Source organism: Salvia miltiorrhiza, chromosome 6, assembly GCF_028751815.1.
Source record: "Salvia miltiorrhiza cultivar Shanhuang (shh) chromosome 6, IMPLAD_Smil_shh, whole genome shotgun sequence".
NCBI lineage: Eukaryota > Viridiplantae > Streptophyta > Magnoliopsida > Lamiales > Lamiaceae > Salvia > Salvia miltiorrhiza.
Genome location: NC_080392.1, coordinates 20,872,075 through 20,890,865, shown reverse-complemented (window position 1 = coordinate 20,890,865; position 18,791 = coordinate 20,872,075). Strand labels below are relative to the sequence as shown.

Below are 18,791 nucleotides of genomic sequence, written 5' to 3'. Positions count from 1 at the left end.
TATTTCAAAATTCATAAATATTTATAAGATAATGAACTATTTTCAACTTATAATAGTTACAAAATTAAAACACAAATTTTGTATATTATTTATTTATTTATTTAATGAATAATAGGTCTATATTTAGTTTTTCATACTAGAACTTTTAATTATCAATTAGGCTAATTCTTTTATTATCTTCCTTCGGTTTGTATTTCATTTCCAAGGGATGGTTGAGCGATCTTGGACTGGATACGCCGAGCAGCTGCCCCTTTTATTTGGTTATGGCTAAATTAAAACGGTTGAGATAGGATCTCAAAGTCTGGAACAGGGACACGTTTGGTAATATTGATGCTATCATTATGGTGTTGGTAACTTAATGAAATATTCTAATCTTTGTTTTGATGATACCAAAATCAATAGGAATGTTATGCTACATACCTTATGTGAGCACCACTCACGTTTAGCCCTCGTTAGCATTATCTTTTTTTATTTTAGACATTTATTTTTATTCTAATACTTCATAAATTGTTATTGGGATCATTAATTTTATAAATAACATAAAAATCAAAGTCTAATTTGCCCTTTTTATTAATTATTTGAAGTTAAAGGGAATATGAACAAATCGGACTTTGATTTTTATGTTATTTATAAAATTAATGATCGTAATAACAATTTATGAAGTATTAGAATAAAAATAAATGTCTAAAACAAAAAAAAAATAATACTAACGAGGGCTAAACGTGAGTGGTGCTCACATAAAGTATGTAGCATAACATTCCTATATATATATATATATATATATATATATATATATAGGGAGAGGTTCAAGAAAGAACCATAAATAAAAGAAGACTGGAGAACCATTTTCAGCCATTCGATCATCAAGATCTACGGTGGATGCATCATCTTGTTGGATGAATGCAGATCCTGGGTTCGAATCCTGAAGGGAGCATTTTTTTTTTAATTTTTTTAGTGCATTAATTTTAACAGCAAATGCATTAATTTTTACAGTGGATGCATTAGATTTGATGGTTCTCCCGTTCTCATAAATAATCTAGTTCTCTCTAGAACCACACCCTATATATATATATATATATATATATATATATATATATATAGGGTTGGTATCAAGTGAGAATTTAGGAATTTGTGACACCTAAGAACAATCATACACCTTTGATTAATGTTGATCCAATGGTTCTAATTAATAGATGGTAATTAAAAATCAAATCATCTACCAAAATGTAACCACCGATTTTTGTGAATAAGGGCTAATATGTACTCCCTCCGTCCACGAAAAAGTGCCCCATTTGGGTGTCGGCACGGGTACTAAGAAAGCTGATAAAGTTGTTTTGAGTGGGGTAAAAATTACAATAGGGGTAGTTCTAATGACATTGATTAGTTTGTTAATATTTTCTTGTCTTTTAGTTGTTGAGAGTTTAAACAATCCTACTCTTTATTGAGTTCGATTTTAATGTTAAAGACTAGTATTTAATTTTTATGCCTATTTTAATTCTTGTATTTTTTTTAACATATTCATTCTTGTTTTTTTATGCCTATTTTAATGTTAAAGACTATTTAATTTTTATTTTATTGTATAATTGTAGAGAAATCAATTGATTAGTTGGCACTAATATATAAAAATAAAATTAAATTTACTTTAATTTGTCAAAATATAAATATAAAAATTACTACCACACATATATTATGTGTGGTTTAAAAAAAGGGTTAATTGCCGCTAAATTCAAAAGCTTTTTAAAATTTCGCGATATTCTCACCAACTTCAAAATCGGCATATAAATACACAAATTGAGAATTCGTTCTTAATGTTCCCAAAATTAAAAAATCCGGCGAGATGACATGGCAAATACTTATGACATGTCAATTTCATGCCAAATCAGCTATGACATGTCATTGTTTTAATTTTTTTAATAATTTTATTTATTTATAATTAATTTTTAAAAAATTAAAATCACCTACGCTACCCCATCCCCAAACACCCCCCAAACCTACCCCCTTCCCCAACCCCCCGACCACCACCTCCCCAAACCCCCGGCGCCACCCCGACCATCACCTCCCAAACTCCCCGCCTGCAAACACCCCCCAAGCCTACCTCCTTCCCCAAACCCCGTTCGCCTCCTCCATCTACCCTCATCCCCACCCACATCGCCGCCTCATCCACCCACGTCGCTTCCCTCACCCTCCGCCTGCTCCACGCCGCCGAGACTTAGGGTTTGTGGCTTCGGGATCGGAGGAGAGCAACCATGCCCTTTCTTCGCCGTCAGTCGCCTCTTTCTCTTTCTCCATTTTCGGCTCGTCAACAACCCTCACCCAATTTCATCCCCATTTTGCCCCTTTCTGAAATCTCGTAGATTGATCCCGGAAATTGATGAGTCCTCTTGCTCACCGGCGAAATCTCGTGAATTTCTTCGTCTGGGGTTTAGGGGAAGAGGTGGCGGAGGGAGGAGGAGGAGATGGGGAGGGTGGAGTCGCGATTTGGTGAGGCGATTTGAAGGAAGGGAGGCCACGATTTGCAGAGCGGCAGTGAAAGGCGAGAGAGAGATGGACCGGCGGTGGTTGTAGGTGAGTGTGTGTTGTTGTTGTTGACAGTTGAGAACAGGCGGAGATGGGCGGTGGTGGTGGTCTGGTGGCTGGAAGTCCAGAGCTCGGCGATGGTGGTGGCTGGAAGTCCAGAGCTCGGCGGCGGTGGTGGTGTGCAAGAGAGAGAGATTTCTGCAAAAAAAAATTCTTTTTTTTAATGTTGTTGGAAATCAAAACGACGTCGTTTTGATTTTGAAAAGACGACGTCGTTTCCTTACGCCGCCGACTATGCCACGCTGTAATTACGGTAGTCCACGTCAGTTTCAAATTGGGGGAATTTTTTAATTTTGGGAACATTAAGAACGAATTCTCAATTCGTGTATTTATACGCCGATTTTAAAGTTGGTGAGAATATCGCGAAATTTTTAAAAGCTTTTGAATTTAGCGGCAATTAACCCTTAAAAAAATTAATAGAGGTGCACACCAAATATAAAAATAAACTTCATTAAATAAAATAAAACTTAAAAAAGAATTATGGCCATATAATAAACGTTACAAATAAATTTTCTGCTACACATTTTAAATGTCAATAACTAATTGAAAGTTTCAAATTGTTTCACCTACACATTTTTTAAAATATGTGTGGGTAAAACATCAATTAAGATTTGCATAAATAATTAATTAAAGCCAAAATATAAATGTAGCTAAAAATATTTTCCCACATTTCTTACATGTCAAGAATAAATAATGATAAAAATTCATTACCCACACATAGATAATTTAGAATTATGTGTGGTTAATAACTTTTATTAGTTTGCCACCTAAAATAATAAATGTCACGAAAATATTTTTGCCACACATTTTAAATGTCAATAACTAATGAAATTTTTTTGTGTGAATTACCTACACATTTTGAAATTGTGTGTGGCTAAACTATCACACATTATTATGTGTGGGTAAAAACTCAATTTCTTGTAGTGGCGAGTGGAGTTAATTTTCATAACATATTTATTATTCCATTGAGCTAATCAACAAACACACATAGCCCAAAAGCCATTAAATCGGGCTGTAGATACAATTGAAGATACAATTTGGAGGGTTTGTGTGTATTTCTTCCACTTGTTTGAGTTCAGAGAAAGAGTAATTTAATTTTGGGGGAATGGGATTGATTAGGCGTGGGGGAGTTGGTTTCGTAGTTTTAATTAGTGAGTTAATTGTGTGGGTTAATTGCATAGATTAAATAAAAGTGTGGATTTATTAATGACATAAGTTGTAAATAAATTGAAAAGTAAAGGGTATGAATGTACAAAAAGGTAAACGGGGCCCTTTTTCGTGGACAAAAAAAAAGGGTAAGTAGGGCATTTTTTCGTGGACAGAGGGAGTAATTTTTATTGTGAACAAAAAAGGCAAGATTTTATAGATCCCTAAATTACCGCGTTGACTTAAAGTGAAAATAAATCTGGGATTTACCCTTTCTTCAACGCCGATTTACCCTTTATTCATCACAGAATTCGTCCGCCATCTTCTTCAACGCCGATTTACCCCTTCTTCCTCATAGAAATCGTCCGCCATTATCGAGGAAGACGAAGTTTTCCAAGATCCAAGATCCGGCGACGCTGTTCATCCTCAGTGCGACGTTGTTCATCGACGCCGAGGTCAAAGGTTGGTCGATTTAACAAGGTCCCGTCCGTCAGATTCATCCGCCATTGAATACGGCTTTTGTCCACCGTTGTTTAACAAATGATTTACCAATCTATGTTTGGATGAACAAATTTTTTGAATGAAACTTGCAAATCCGAATCAAATAAACATTATATCTCTATTTCTTGGAATTTACCTTTGGTGAATATTGGTCATATGAACATTATATCTATATTTCTTGAAATCTTATATGAATATATGTATTTGAATCGTGAGATGAATGGTTATTTTTTTGATTTTATAATTCGAATAAGGGTTCCAGAAAGGGTTTTCCTACGAATGTTTTTTTCCCGAAAATTTACATGAATATATGTTTCTTCAGGATTCCAAAAAGGATTTTCTGATGTTTTTTTTTCGAAAATTTTGAGGTTTCCCACGAACTCTGTGATTTTGTTGGGAATTTTGTTGTTGTCTTTACCATTTAAGGTTGTAGAAGAAGATTCGGCTGACTTTTTCGTACTTGCTTTCTATGCTTTTTGTGGTGGCCTAAGTATTTCTATAGTGGTTAGTGGTCCCATACGAATTTGTATGATTAATAGGCATAATTTTAATTGTGCAGATGAAGACAGTGTCGGGTTTCACCAGGAAGAGAGTGTGTGGCCTAGCTCGTGAGTGCAAATCTTATTCATATGTGTATATCTGTTGTTCATTTTCACATTTGTTCATGTGAATAATGTATATTTATTTATTGTGGATAAGTTATGTTCATATGTGTTAGGTCCAGAGGGTCTCGAATAGGTGTATGGGGGGGGGGGAATACACCTATAGGCTATTTTTAACTTAATCTACTGACCTCAATCAGAGGGATCTCAGTCAGAGATCAAAACGAAACTTTGCATGCAAACAAGGACTCCTGTTTTACTGAAATAAGTTTTGACCAACAGGGTTGACGACTGATACTGAAAGCACTTCAGTAATGAGTTATCAGTTAAGTTACTGGAACTTAACTGATCCAAGTAAGGGCTTCAGTCGTGTTTGCAAAGATAGAGATGATATCACTCTTCCTTACTATAAGAGGATAGTTCAGTCAGATGGATATCATACGCAGCGAAAATTAAACTTAGTTTCGTAATAGCCTCGGTGGAGCAGGTTGTTGGATTAAGGTTTCTCTTTGCTATTAGTCAGTGTTCAGTTTTATCAATAGAAATAGCACAAGTAAGAATGTAAAACTGAAAGCTGTAAATAACACAGAGACTTTTACGTGGTTCGGAAAAACCCTTTCCTACATCCACGACTGGTTGATCAGACCAACAATCCACTCCGCAAGTGCTTCACTGGTGCACTGCAAACCGTACCCGTGTGCTTGCCTGGTGCACACAACCGTAAACTGAAGAAAACCCTTCTTCAGCACCCACACACCTCGCGTAGGATTTCCCTGCTAAGCACACCTCGTGCTCAGACTTTTCACTCAGAGTTCAGAGTACCTTCCTGAACTCCGAACCACTCAAACACTCTTATGGGGGGAAGGTTTGAACGAGTGCCAACTATACTTACAAAGAACAAGTTCTTTGAAGCAAGTTTGACCTTTGGCTTCTGGGTAAACAGATATATGCCTAGGGTCTAAGAGAATGTATGTAATCAGCAGTGACTGATTTTGGCTTTGGAATTCTCTTCTTCGATTCAAGCTTTGGGGCGGTTAAGCTTTATGCTGAGTAGCAATTTCGGCAGAGCTTCAGCTTATGTCGTTGAATCGGTCAAGGTTGAAGTGATCCTCGAGCGCTATTTGTAGGAGAATTCTTGAATACGATCGTCCATTTAATGCGGCTGTACTTGTGCGTACGTGGCTTCCTCTGAACGTTGGAAGATCAGTCCTTGGAGGAATGTTCAACTGATACTTGACTTTAGTATCAGTCCTTTGCGCGCATTAAATAATCAGTCTTCAACTGATTCTTCAACTGATACTTCAGTTGGTATCTGCAGTCTTCAGTCTTCAGTCTTCGTTCTTCAGTCTTCAGTCTTCGACACCGCAACTAAACTAGAAACGAACTCTAACACTTGAGTTCAAAACGATTCTAGTCTATTACATATAAGTCCTATGAATTTTGGTATCATCAAAACAAGGGTTAGGATATTCCACAAGGTTCCCAACAATATGTGTTATCCGTTGTTCACATTCACATTTGTTCATGTGAATAATATAGACTTATTTATTGTGGATAAGTTATGTTCATTATTGCCCGGATTTGTTCGTGTAACTTGTTCATGAACACATTTGTGTGACATAGATTTGTCCATATTATTCATTAGTGTGAATACCGCATGTTATATGTCACCTGTTCGTATGAATACCGCATGTGTATATTTACTTGTTCAAACGATCGTATAAAGTATTTATTAAGTTCATTGGTTTTGAATTATACATGGATAAAGAATGTCGAATAATATTTTTTCCATGAGTATTGATTCTTGTTCATGTAACAGCAAGGCCACCAAATCCAGAAATCATCTTGCAAAATAAGCTGATAGAGGCCGAGGCCAAAGGTATGCACTAAGTAACATAAATTTTGGATACACTGTGTGTTTGTCAAAACTAACTTAATAATATTTCCAGCTACAAAGTGGAGGAACCGAATGCTAAAAAAGGCAAAGTTATATCGTGAACATTTGGCTGAGAAAGCACGACGTGAAGCAGGTATGTCTAATATATGTTAATGGATACATTTATGAAATGTTAATACACATTTGATCTTAAAACAGAAAAAGGCTCCTCTGTGAACAAAAAGGAAGGTGCAAATGTTGCAGATGCAAAAGTTAGCAAGGATAATAAAGATGGAGATCCAGAGGTTGCTGCTGGGGAACCTAGAGGTATGAATAAACATATAAATTTCATTACTATTTTGGTTTATTGATATATAAATAAACATATAGTTATTGTAGATGTTGCCACGCCACCAATTGAAAGAAAGAGGACGCGGAGTGTCACTCTTTCAATCATTAAAGAACAACTTCCGAGAGGTTATTAAATTTCAATTATGCTTTGGATATGAAAGAATTTTATAATGTGTTATGCTGGAATTTGTCAATTTTTGTTATATTTTCTTCATTTAATATTAAATTACTACTTGGTCTTATGAACAGGAAAAGAGAAAGGGGTAGAAAGTTCTGAAACTAATAAGAGTGAGGGTGGTACATCTACTAAGCGTAGACGTTACACACGTGAAGAGAAAGGGAAAGGAGTAGAGGACACCGGTAAGAGTGTATTTATATTCTATATTCTTTAATCGTATACTCTATTGGCCGTAAACATAAATGTTCATAACATGTGAATATTTGGTGCAGGAAAAGATGGAAAAAAGAAGTCATCGATTGTCAAGAAAAAGCGCAGAGTGGTTCCAAATAACCCAGATGATGTCAAATGCAAACGAAGAGGGCGTAGGGATGATAAGCCAAGAGAAGTTGACAATATTGGCGAATGAGATTTCCCGAAGCTCAACACAAGAACCACACTTGCGGCTCTCCATCATAGCCTGTCTTTATTGAACCATGCACAGAAAGAGTCCATCAAGAAGATTGGATTCGGTGCTATCCTTGATCTTAGTATTCGGCAGATACCGGGCAAAATGGCTTATTGGGTTCTTGATCATATCAACGCTGACACTATGGAGTTAGTGATCTCAGATGATAAGAGGGTGAAGATCACTGAGGATGACGTGTATCGTGCATTCGGGATACCAAAGGGTCACAAAAAGATAGTAGAGTTTAAGAGGACAGCTACAAATGATTTCTTTACTGAGTGGGTTGGATTTTTTGGCACCCGTGGAAAGGATGACATTAAGCTTGGTATGGTGGTGGAGAAGATGCTTCAATGCACAGAAGGTGGGACGTGGTTCAAACGTCACTTCATGATAGCCGTTGCATTCTCCTTGTTCGAGAGCACGACGAACGGAACAGTCCATCCCTTTATCCTAAACTGCCTCGTGAATTTGGACAGATTACGGGAGTGGAATTGGGCTCAATATGTCCTCCAATCTTTGTCTAATCACAAAAAATCGTGGGAGTCCGACAAGTCAAAAATGTTTCCCGGGCCAACGTTGTTCACTGTGGTAAAGTTGAATTTATTTTTAGGTCTTTATTGTCTATATTTAAACACTGACTATGTATTCGTTTCTGGCAGCTTTTCTATGTGGATCGAGTCCATTTAGTGCAATTTCCAGTATGTCGGGCTTTCCCGTTGTTCAAGAATTGGACAACGAAGCTGCTAGGAGGAGGGAACAACGAGCGAATGATAACAACGCATTTGGGCAGGGTGTTATTCGCGACCCGATCACTTTGCCATTAGGCTTTGGAGATGTGGTTGTTCAAAATGTGCAAGAAGAGGCTGTTGAACATGTGGAAGCGGTGGCGGATCAAGGTATGCAAGAAGTCGGTGTACAAAAAGTGGTTGTTGAGCATGTGGACGCGGTGGCTGGTCATGGTGTTGAAGATGTGGTGGTTGATGATGCCATGCATGAAAATGTTATCCACTCCTCACCTAGAAGCGAGGAATGGGGTGTATGTTTGATGAAACAGGCTGTCGAGATTTCTGAACGGTTGGTGGCTATAAAGAAATTTGTGGCAGATGCACCGGAGTCGGAATTTGAGAAGTTGGAATCTAATTCCAGTCTGCACGATGCTGAAAAACTTTTAGGCATTATACTAAGGGTGAATGCTCCTGTTGTGCCGCAAAGTGCAGCTTACGTAGATATGGACGATGATGCTTTCTATTCCGACCCTTTGGTTCTGAAGTCCATTGATGATGCGACACTAAATGCTACGATGGGGAAAACTAGTAGGATTAAGGATATTGGTGACATACCAAGATTTGACCTTGGATTAGCTGAGCATGATGATGATGTATGCTACATAATTAGTTCAGTTTTGTAATATGATTGTTGAAATAATTTCCCAATTAATGATATGTCATTTATTGTAGGTGGAAAGATCTCAGCCGAAGGATGATGGTGGATACGAACAAGGGAAGGGACTTCAGGTGAATTGGTTCTTTTTAAACAATCGATTATTTTAATTTTGATAAGATATGTAATTAAGATGATTAATATTGGGTGTCATAGATTTTACCTACGGTTGCTGCTCCAAGCGTTGACTTTACTCCGTCTGTGGAATTGCAAGAGGTATTGGAACCAACAAGAGAGCCGGTAATTTTACTTTAATATGGTTCACTTACATATAAAATTTATTCGCCATTGAATAGAAAATTATTGTTGTTCATGTGAACGAACGAAGCATCATGTATTGTTGTCCATCCTCTCCTTAAATATTAATTGGTATTCGTTTATCATATTCTTGTTCGTGTGAATAATAATTATGTTCATGCTAACTTGATGTCACATTGATTTATGTGATTTATTCAAACTCATACCTTGTTCAATATATGTCTTCGTGTGAATAGAGTGCATGAACATTGTTATTAAATAATTGTTCATGTTTGCATTGAAGTAATGAACAGAGGTACATGTAAAATAATATATAAGTGACGGTGTTTTGAAATTTATTTTATAGGGAAGAGTGATACAACCTATCCCTTCAGCATGTAATATTCCAGGAGCGTCGTGTGTGGCCGATGGGAATGATGGAGTAGTTAAGGTAAACTCTGATAAATTTAAATGTTTAAACCATATAAGGTTACGTTTAAACACATAATATATAAGCTTCGCCTATATTGTAAGCAACCATTTCAATTCAAGATTTTAATTCAGGTGAATCTAGCAAGATTGTTGTGCCATTGAACGAATGAGGCATTATGTCTTGTTGTTCGTACGAAGCTATAAAAAATTGATATTTATTTATCATAATTGATGATTGATATTCGTGTGAATAATAAATCTGTTCATTAAATTTAAGTATGAATAATAATTTTGTAGGATCTCATGTATATATTATCTTGAACGTTTAAATATTTGTTCTTTCGAACTTGGGATATCATTAATTTATGTGGTTTATTCAATATGACATAGTGGAGTATAACATTTTCAATTTGCAGTCTGCAGCGGTTGGGCAGATTCCAGATGCAAAAGAGAATGTTGGTGTTGTTCCTGCAAAGGCGTCGGTAATGATTGGCTATGTTTGCAAAAGACGAAAGATGTAATTCGATATGGTTGTAAAGTATAATTAACTTTTGAATTATCAGGTGTGGAAGAACACAAAACCTAGAACGGGTGGACATAAACGAGTTATTTTGGGCAACATTTCTACAAATGTATGCATATGTTCTATGTAGGAAGATATACTGATTTTGCTTGCATATAATATGCTATTAATTTTTGTTTCAACATATAACATGAACTTTTTTGAAGATTGATGGTGAATCCTCTCGTACCCCACATCCTATCAAGAAAGGGCGATTGTTGAAATCTGCAAATTTGCGTTCACCATACTTGCAGCGTGAAATAAATACTACAAAGGCGTTGAACAAAATGGAGAAGGAACTGGGGGTGTATGCAATGTACAAAGATGACGATGAAGAGTATGAGATTTCAAAACTTAACTTTACTTTATTTATATGTTCATGTATAATGAATATGCATCATTTGTTTGTCGAATTACTTTATTCTTTTAGGAGTGAGGTAATGTTCTCTTACAAGGATATTGAGCTACGCCGTACGGACATGTGCACCTTGCGTAGGGGAGAAATTATAGGGTCTTACCTCATCAATGCATGGTGTGTGATACTTAATAGTAAGGAACAAACTCGTTCAAACACGTCGCATGTTCGCTTTTTTGGGACAATTAACATTTATGTAAGTTTTTATTTAGTTACGAATGGTATAGTATGCATAAAAAATGCACTTAAAATATAATAAAATGTTGTTTTTAAAATAGGTGGATGCAATTGCTGGGAAGGATATCACTGCAGAATCAACCAAGACGACATTCAATGAGTTAATCAACGCAGAGATGGCTGACTACCACAATAGTCCACTCAACTACATGGATTTGGTCAGTTGTATTATTACACATTTATTTGTTCAAATAGAAATATGCTAACTACGAAACTATTGTAGATTTTTTTCTCAATTATGGAAGGCAATATTTTCTATGCTATGTGCGTGGACCTTCGTTAGGGAAAGGTCTTTGTATTGGACAGTACAGTAAACCATACAAGTGCGTGTGATCTAGCGAAGTATGAAAAATTGGCTGACGTGCTGGTGCGTAATCAAATATGCATTATAAATTCCTTTAACTTGATATATTTTAATGTTAGTGTGTTTTTTAGTATTTTTTGCTGTCAGAATATCTTTTGGACAAACATGAATTTACAAAAGCGAGCACAGTGTCACGAGCCAAAGTGCAGCATGTAGATATGAAATGGGCAGACAACAATAACACGATAGACACAGGGGTATACCTCATGCGCCATTTAGAGACTTTTATGGGCGATGGTTCATCAAGTTGGAAGTGTGGAATGTCGTCATCGTCTCCACATCATATGAGCCGTATGCGAGTTAGAAATTGTGGCACGATTTTAAGTTGCGAGTTCAATGATGTGAGGGGGGAGCTGCTGAAATCTGCATCAACACATTATCGGGGGCTGTGTAATAATAGTAACTTCAATGCTAACTATGTGTTGCTTGGGTGAGACAAGCAAGATCTAGAATTTGAACAGTTTTTATGCTTATGCCATGTTTCTATAGATCACAGACCATCATTATATTTAACAGTTGGATGCGATCTAATTTATGAATATTCGTTGTTATTACTTTGATAACGTATGATTATGAATAGATATATGATGAACTTTTTTGATTGTGTTATATTCTTCAACAATAGCGTTATTAATAAATATATGTTGAACTTTTTGATTGTGTTATGTATTATGCAGTATACATAGTTTTGTTGTTCATATGAACGAATGAAGCATTATGTGTTGTTGTCAATCCTCTCCTTAAATAATTGGTATTCGTTTATCATATCCTTGTTCGTGTGAATAATAATTGGTATTCGTTTATCGTATCCTTGTTCGTGTGAATAATAATTGTTGTTCATTAAATTTCACATGTGGATAATGGTCACAAATGATTATGAATAAATTTATGATGAACTTTTTGATTAGGTTATATTTCTTCAACAATAGCAATTACTTTACCATGTCAAAATATTAATAAATCGTACAAGTTTGATTAATTTTAATAAATATATGTTGTCCACTCTCTCTATATTCACATGTGAACAATATCTTCAATATTCGTTGGTGTATAATACGAACAAACAATATTCGTTGCCGCATCTATAAAAATAACAAGCATGAAAAAGTGACGTGTATGTAGCCGGAATTCCAGAGCTGCATAATATTACTAAGCAGTTAATTTTGAAATTATGAATAAGAAACATGACTAAATCACATATAAATTATAACATTAATCGTGAGTTTCAAAATGTGTTTAGTTGCATGAATGTCTCCAAGGTTGTTTATAAGTGATTCATGAAATTAATCAACAAAATATAAATAAAAATATGTCATTAGTTCACAATGAAACCACAAATCCAAAACTGATGAAATGTAATCGTGGATATATCAACTCAAAAATGTTCATAAAACAAATTTACGTAATTCAACTATTCAACTTCTTGCATTCACTCTAAATGATAAATAAAACTGAAAACTTCAAGAAAGGATAAACAGTACGAGATAATTCAACTTGTAAGGTAGAATCCATAAATGATAAACGACTCATTCCTCTACGACATCAACTCCTGGGCAGTTCCTAGAGTCATGATTAGCCAACCTATTGCACTTCTTGCATTTTCTCTTGGGCTTCAGAGCTTGTTCAACTAGTTTCTCCCTCGTTGACTTCCTTCGCCCACCAGAACCGCTACCTTCATAGTTATTTAATCCAAAAATGTCAATGGGCTCAAAAATAAAATAACATATGAATAAAGGTCGTGAAGCAATGAATATTCACAATTGAATATGAATATTCAACTGAAAAGAACAAAAGATTATGATTACGTATGTAAACTACTTATAATCATGAATATGAATTACAATGGAATTAACACATAATATTTCTATTACTAACCTTTAGTCTGTACTACGCTCGGTGGTAGCACATCAACTTCAGTTGGTCTTACAGAACCATAGTATTCAACAAACATATCATTCTTGCAGCTCTTATCAATGGGTACTCCCAACTTTGAATACTTTTCTGCCAAACCTTTCAAATCATCAAACAGTTGGACCTTAAGAATGGAGTCGCCTCTAACATGACCAATGGATTTGCACAATTCCAAGAAAATGTGGTTATTCCCAGAAAACCTCTTTTCAATGGAAATGTGTTCAGTTAGATGTGCAGCAACTCTTGACAACTTTGACCACCTTGCAGCAATGTACTTATCTGGGATGCGATTCAATTTTTTGTTCCTCATAACAAAGAAGATGTGCCTGCACAGAAGAGCTTTCCTAGTGAACAGCTTACAGGAGCATGTGTAGTCGTCATCAACACACCTTCGAGACACCATCAACCGTATCATCAACTTCATAAAAATTGCTGCTATCCTCCACATACATTTGAGATATCAAACATGTTCGTGCGGCGGAAATAATTTCCACTTGCACCTCATCCTTGAATATTTTATTCGTGTATACGGTTGATGCATGGTGTTCTATATGAGACTGGGTAATCAAATCAAGAGAACCAGTTTCATCAGCCAAAGTTATAGTATCATATGTATTACGTTGTGCCTCCATAGCTCCAACATAATGCATATATAGTTGCACCAAATCCGAGTTCTTATTAACGTGCCGTCTGAAGAAACTATTTTCACTCTCTGACAATGACGTTGTCCTGAAGAGCCCACTCATTTTAGTGTCCCGAAAATATGCCGGTACCCAATTTGTAACACCCGGGCTTTTGATGACGTGTTAATTGCTTAAGTTTGAGTAATTAGGGTTTAGATCCCTTGTTTGATTTACTTTGTAAAGAGATGAAGAGTTATATGAAGTTTTGTTGTTATATTTTAAAGATGTTGAGATGTTCTTTTGATGATGTGAGGATGATGTGGGATTTTATATCCGTATTTGAGTTTGAGTATTTGAATAATTCTAGATAACTATTTGAATGAGAACGGTGAACTCGGAAGTGAAATCTGAGTCCGTTAAGACGTTTTTGAAATTTTTGACTTTTTGACGATGAATAGTAAAGTACGGCTATTTCGTCTTTTTGTCGACTTTCAAAATCTTACGTGCACGTCGTCGAGAAATATTCTTAGTTTTTCGATACGAGTCCAATAATGAAAGTTTTTATTTTTGGACGACGAGTGAATAGTAAATCGGGATTTCTCGATAAACGTGTAAATCTCGTTTATCAGAATTTCGAGAACGAGCTTGTATTTTCTATATTTATATAGAATTACGAGTGTAATAAAAGTGAGTAGGAGTTGAGAGGGCGAGTAACGAAGAGTATGGGTAGTTAGTCGTTAAAACGAGACGAGACGAAACGAGATATTTAACGACTAACGGGTTAATATCCTAAATATCTAACCTACCCTACCCCTAACCACCCCCCAACCGCCCAAACTCACTCACTCACACATATTACACGTTTGTTTCAGCCAAACACTTTTAACTCACACACACAACACCTAAAACACACTAAACTCACGCATAACACCATTGTTGAGGAGTTGGAGCTTTTGACCTCCGATTTGAGCACCGAGACGAGCGCCGATCATCTTTTCGATCACGTATCTAAGTAGGTAAGATCTCTACCTACGTTTTGATGGTTTTCTTTTCGATTTTCGTCGACGTCGAAAAACGTCGATTCTCGACTTTATTTTGAAACGACGTCGGATCGTCGTGAAATTTTAGTATGTTGTTCTTGGGTAGATGTTGAGCATGTTTAATGAAGGGAGTAAGAACGGAACGAACCGTAGCTATGAAACCCATGAGGGCAGCCCCGTTTTTCACATATTAGCTTGTCTTTCGATTTTTGTTTGATCGTTTTGACTTGATATTTGTGCTTAGGGGTATGCTAGAATCGATATATATTAAATTCGTATTTTTCCAAGCACGAAAATTGTATAAATTTTTAGAGTATGATTATTTAAATTCGTGAAGTTTGAGACGTTGCATAATGAATATTATTGCGTATATGTGTTCTACGATGTCACATGAGCATGCTAATTGATTTACAATTTATGGATGATAATTGTTGAACGAAATTAAAACTGGAATTCTGTCAAAATTTTACAGCAGTTTCAAGCTTATGTTTCGATGAGTTTTCATTGCTTGATGGCTCTGAAATTTTAGTATGTTTATCTATGATATGTGTATTTCGTTGCTGCAAAATTTCATGTCTTTTGGATGATGTTTGCTATTTTAAAGATATTTTGAAAAATCCTTGACAGAATCTGTCAACTATTGGTAGACTTCACAAAAACGTTTATATCTATTAATCCATGAAGGATTTTGCATCACCGTTTTTTTTAAACGAAACTAGACTTCAATACTTTTCTAAAAACATAAGATTTCAATTTTTATGACCTCTGAAACAGAGCAGTTTATTATTTCAAAAATGCCCTGTTCTGCTGTCATATTTGTCCAACAGTAAAAGTGTATGAGTTTCATTGTTTATTTGGCAGATCATATGAACGTTTTCTCTTGTGAAATTTTAACCAAATCTTCAAGGATACCTTTAGTTTTGGATGATTAAATTTGATGGAATTTTATTAAGGTTTGCCTTGGTTTCTAATGGCCTAAACAAAATTGGCAGAAACTGTCAATCTTTGACAGCCTGCACTAAAAGAGCAATATCTCCAAAAACCTTTAACCTTTTTGGTTAACTACCATTTTTAGAGTGAACTACACTTCATGAAGTTTTTGAGATCAATTGGTATGAGAGTTTATGATGATTGAGTTGGTTGTTATGAAGTTTTAAAGATGACACAAAAACAGCAAAACTTTCTAGAAAATAACTTGATTATATTTGTTTTGATGGATGATACGATATGACTAAATGGTGTGAGTTGTGAGAGTTATGATTAACGCACATAAATGTTGGTATCTGACACTCGAACAATTGGTGTCGAGTATAAATGATAGTTTACTGATAAAGAGTTTTGATGATTTTGAATTGTTTGGTTTGCGTTGAAAAGATGTCAAGATGTTAAGTTTTGAGTCGAGAGACGAGTTCACGTAGTGAGATTCACGCGTTGAAATCTCGTGGCTGACATTATATATGAATAGGTCATGCCGAAATTTTTAGTGAAATTAGAATTTGAGCATAGTCAATTCTTGTTGACCTGTGACTCAAATACATACCTAATGGAAAGTTTAACTTTCTAATTGGTTAATTAGACGAGATGAGAGCGAATAGATCTGCTAAGAAAGTGGACTTTTCGATGTGTTAAATATTTCTTTTAATTGAAGCGCTGCTAATTATAACATAAGGATGTTATAATTAATGAGTAATGACGAGAGATAATAATTGTTATATTGATTAACAATCAAGAGAGATGAACATTAGAGATACTAATGTTTCATAAAAGAAATTAGATTATTAATCGAGGTTTCTTTTATAACTTCTCACCAATTCTTCATAACGATGAAGGTCCTTTTGGGAAGTAACGACTTGAGGGAGAGAGTGACGTTACTCATTGATACAGAGACACAACGAGGTGGGCATTACTTTTACTATACGTATATAGAGATCCCCTGCGTGTCGTAGGCCTCTTATACGAATGAATGCATGAGATGATTTAACTGTTAATTTCAGTTTTATATATCTATCAAATGAGTTTAATGTTACATTTGAGCAAGTTATTTCGTTACAAAATATTTGAGTTAAAGTTATTTCAAGTATTGTCTTGCCATAAAATGTTTAAATTTTAGTATGATATCTATCTGCTTTGGCTTTGCCAATGATGCAATCGAATTCGGGTCTTGAGCAGTTGATAGCTATCCTGCCAGGGCTAGTGTACACCAGTGACCGTGAGTCATCTAGCGGGTTGGCCGGTCAAGTGACCGTGAGAGGTGGCCACCTCTCCGGCACAAAGTTCCAGATATGATAGATTACAAAAGAACTTAGTCTGATCAGACGAACTTTAAGAATCACAAATGAACTTAGTAAGCTTGGGCCTTTTTAGCGAAAAACTCCCTTGTTGTACTGATTATGATGGCATGACAATTTATAGTTTTGAAGCATGTATTTTTATACCTAGGCATACGTGCCCACTGAGTGCTTTTGTACTCAGCCCTGCATATGTTTTCTAAATATGCAGGTTGAGCTGATGTGATGATGGTGCTGCAATGAGCGGAGTCTCCAGGGTTGTTAATAAATAGTTAACCTGTCTAGAATATGTCTTCATACATATGTCTAGCTACTTTCCGCTGCAAGATGTTGTTGATGTTATAGTATGTTATGTCATACTTTGAGTCTTAAGAGAATGGTTTCATACGATGTATAACTTGATTAATGATATTAATTAAGTTTTATGCTGTCTTTCATAGACTGTTTTCAATTGAGTATTAATGAATAAAAATGACGAGTTTTATTAAGATGAGTAAGTTTTACGGCTATAAATGACGCCCCTTTTCTTCCCCTTCTTCTTTAACCCCATCCCTAGTCGTGGATCACTCGGCCTAACTATCCATAGTTAGGTGACTCATCCAAAAACACCTAACGGATGGACTCGAATTTATACGAGGTCGTCCTAGGGTGGTAAGGTGACTCAAGTCGTCTCACAAGGAAGACTTAGCAGGGCTCTAATCGTATTGCTCACAAGAAACTTAAAAGAAATCTAAACACTCTAATCGGGTAATTGGGTCTGACACTTTCTCTCCGATTAACTAATGCGTAATTAAAATAAAGCATATAAAGTTAACTAGGCAAAAGATAGAAAGCCAATAAGAATGCAAGAAAGCAAATAAAGCTAGGGTTCTAAACTAGCAATCTAGAAAGCAATCATCAATTCAACACCATAAACAACGATTATCTAGGCGAAATAACATATTAACATTTAATCAAATGAATATTAAGCAAACACACACAATCAAAGAGAATTTCACAAGCAACTCAACGACGAACTAACTAGAACATAGCATTTGAACATTAACGAAATCAACTAGAGTTTCCAACTCCAACACTAAACCAACGATCATAAACTTGTAAACATCAAAGATTAATAACTACCTAGGCAAGAAACTCAATCAAGCATAAGATTCGAATGCAAGAAAATCTTAATCTCCATAAAAGAAATCTCTAAATATTCATCAACAAGAAAGGAAAAGGGTAAACAATAGCAACAAACTACGAATCACGTAGATTATCTAAACTCAACAACAATTATCTCCAATCATCATATTAATCAAAACACAAAATAAAGATTCAAATAAACCAAAGGATTTAGAAAACCAAGAGAATCTAGAATCAACAACAATGAACTTCAATCTTCACATTCATCAAATACATAAAACACAAAACTCAATTAACCAAAAGATTCATAAAACCAAGAGAATTTAGAATCAACAATAATAATCTTCAATCATCATATTCATTAAAGACAAGAAACAAAGACTTAAATAACCAAGGGATTCATAAACAAAGAGAATCAAAGGGAGTTCTTACAAAACA

General features: G+C 35.4%; 1 protein-coding gene and 1 long non-coding RNA gene across 2 annotated transcripts in view; both read left to right on the top strand.

The window, feature by feature from the left end:
- Window positions 1-8,238, top strand: part of LOC130990630 (uncharacterized) — a 13,871-nt gene extending 5,633 nt beyond the window's left edge. Inside the window, exons 2-7 of the mRNA XM_057914852.1 lie at window positions 6,646-6,705; window positions 6,776-6,856; window positions 6,922-7,029; window positions 7,102-7,179; window positions 7,303-7,413; window positions 7,504-8,238. Of these exons, the coding sequence (XP_057770835.1) occupies window positions 6,646-6,705; window positions 6,776-6,856; window positions 6,922-7,029; window positions 7,102-7,179; window positions 7,303-7,413; window positions 7,504-7,640 (575 nt within the window). The 3' untranslated portion in view covers window positions 7,641-8,238. The remainder of the gene's footprint in view (window positions 1-6,645; window positions 6,706-6,775; window positions 6,857-6,921; window positions 7,030-7,101; window positions 7,180-7,302; window positions 7,414-7,503) is intronic.
- Window positions 8,239-10,240: 2,002 nt separating this feature from the next.
- On the top strand, window positions 10,241-10,945 carry LOC130987454 (uncharacterized). Its single transcript, XR_009089750.1, has 3 exons — window positions 10,241-10,420; window positions 10,518-10,687; window positions 10,781-10,945. It is a non-coding gene; the product is annotated as an uncharacterized LOC130987454 (long non-coding RNA).
- Window positions 10,946-18,791: the final 7,846 nt, after the last annotated feature.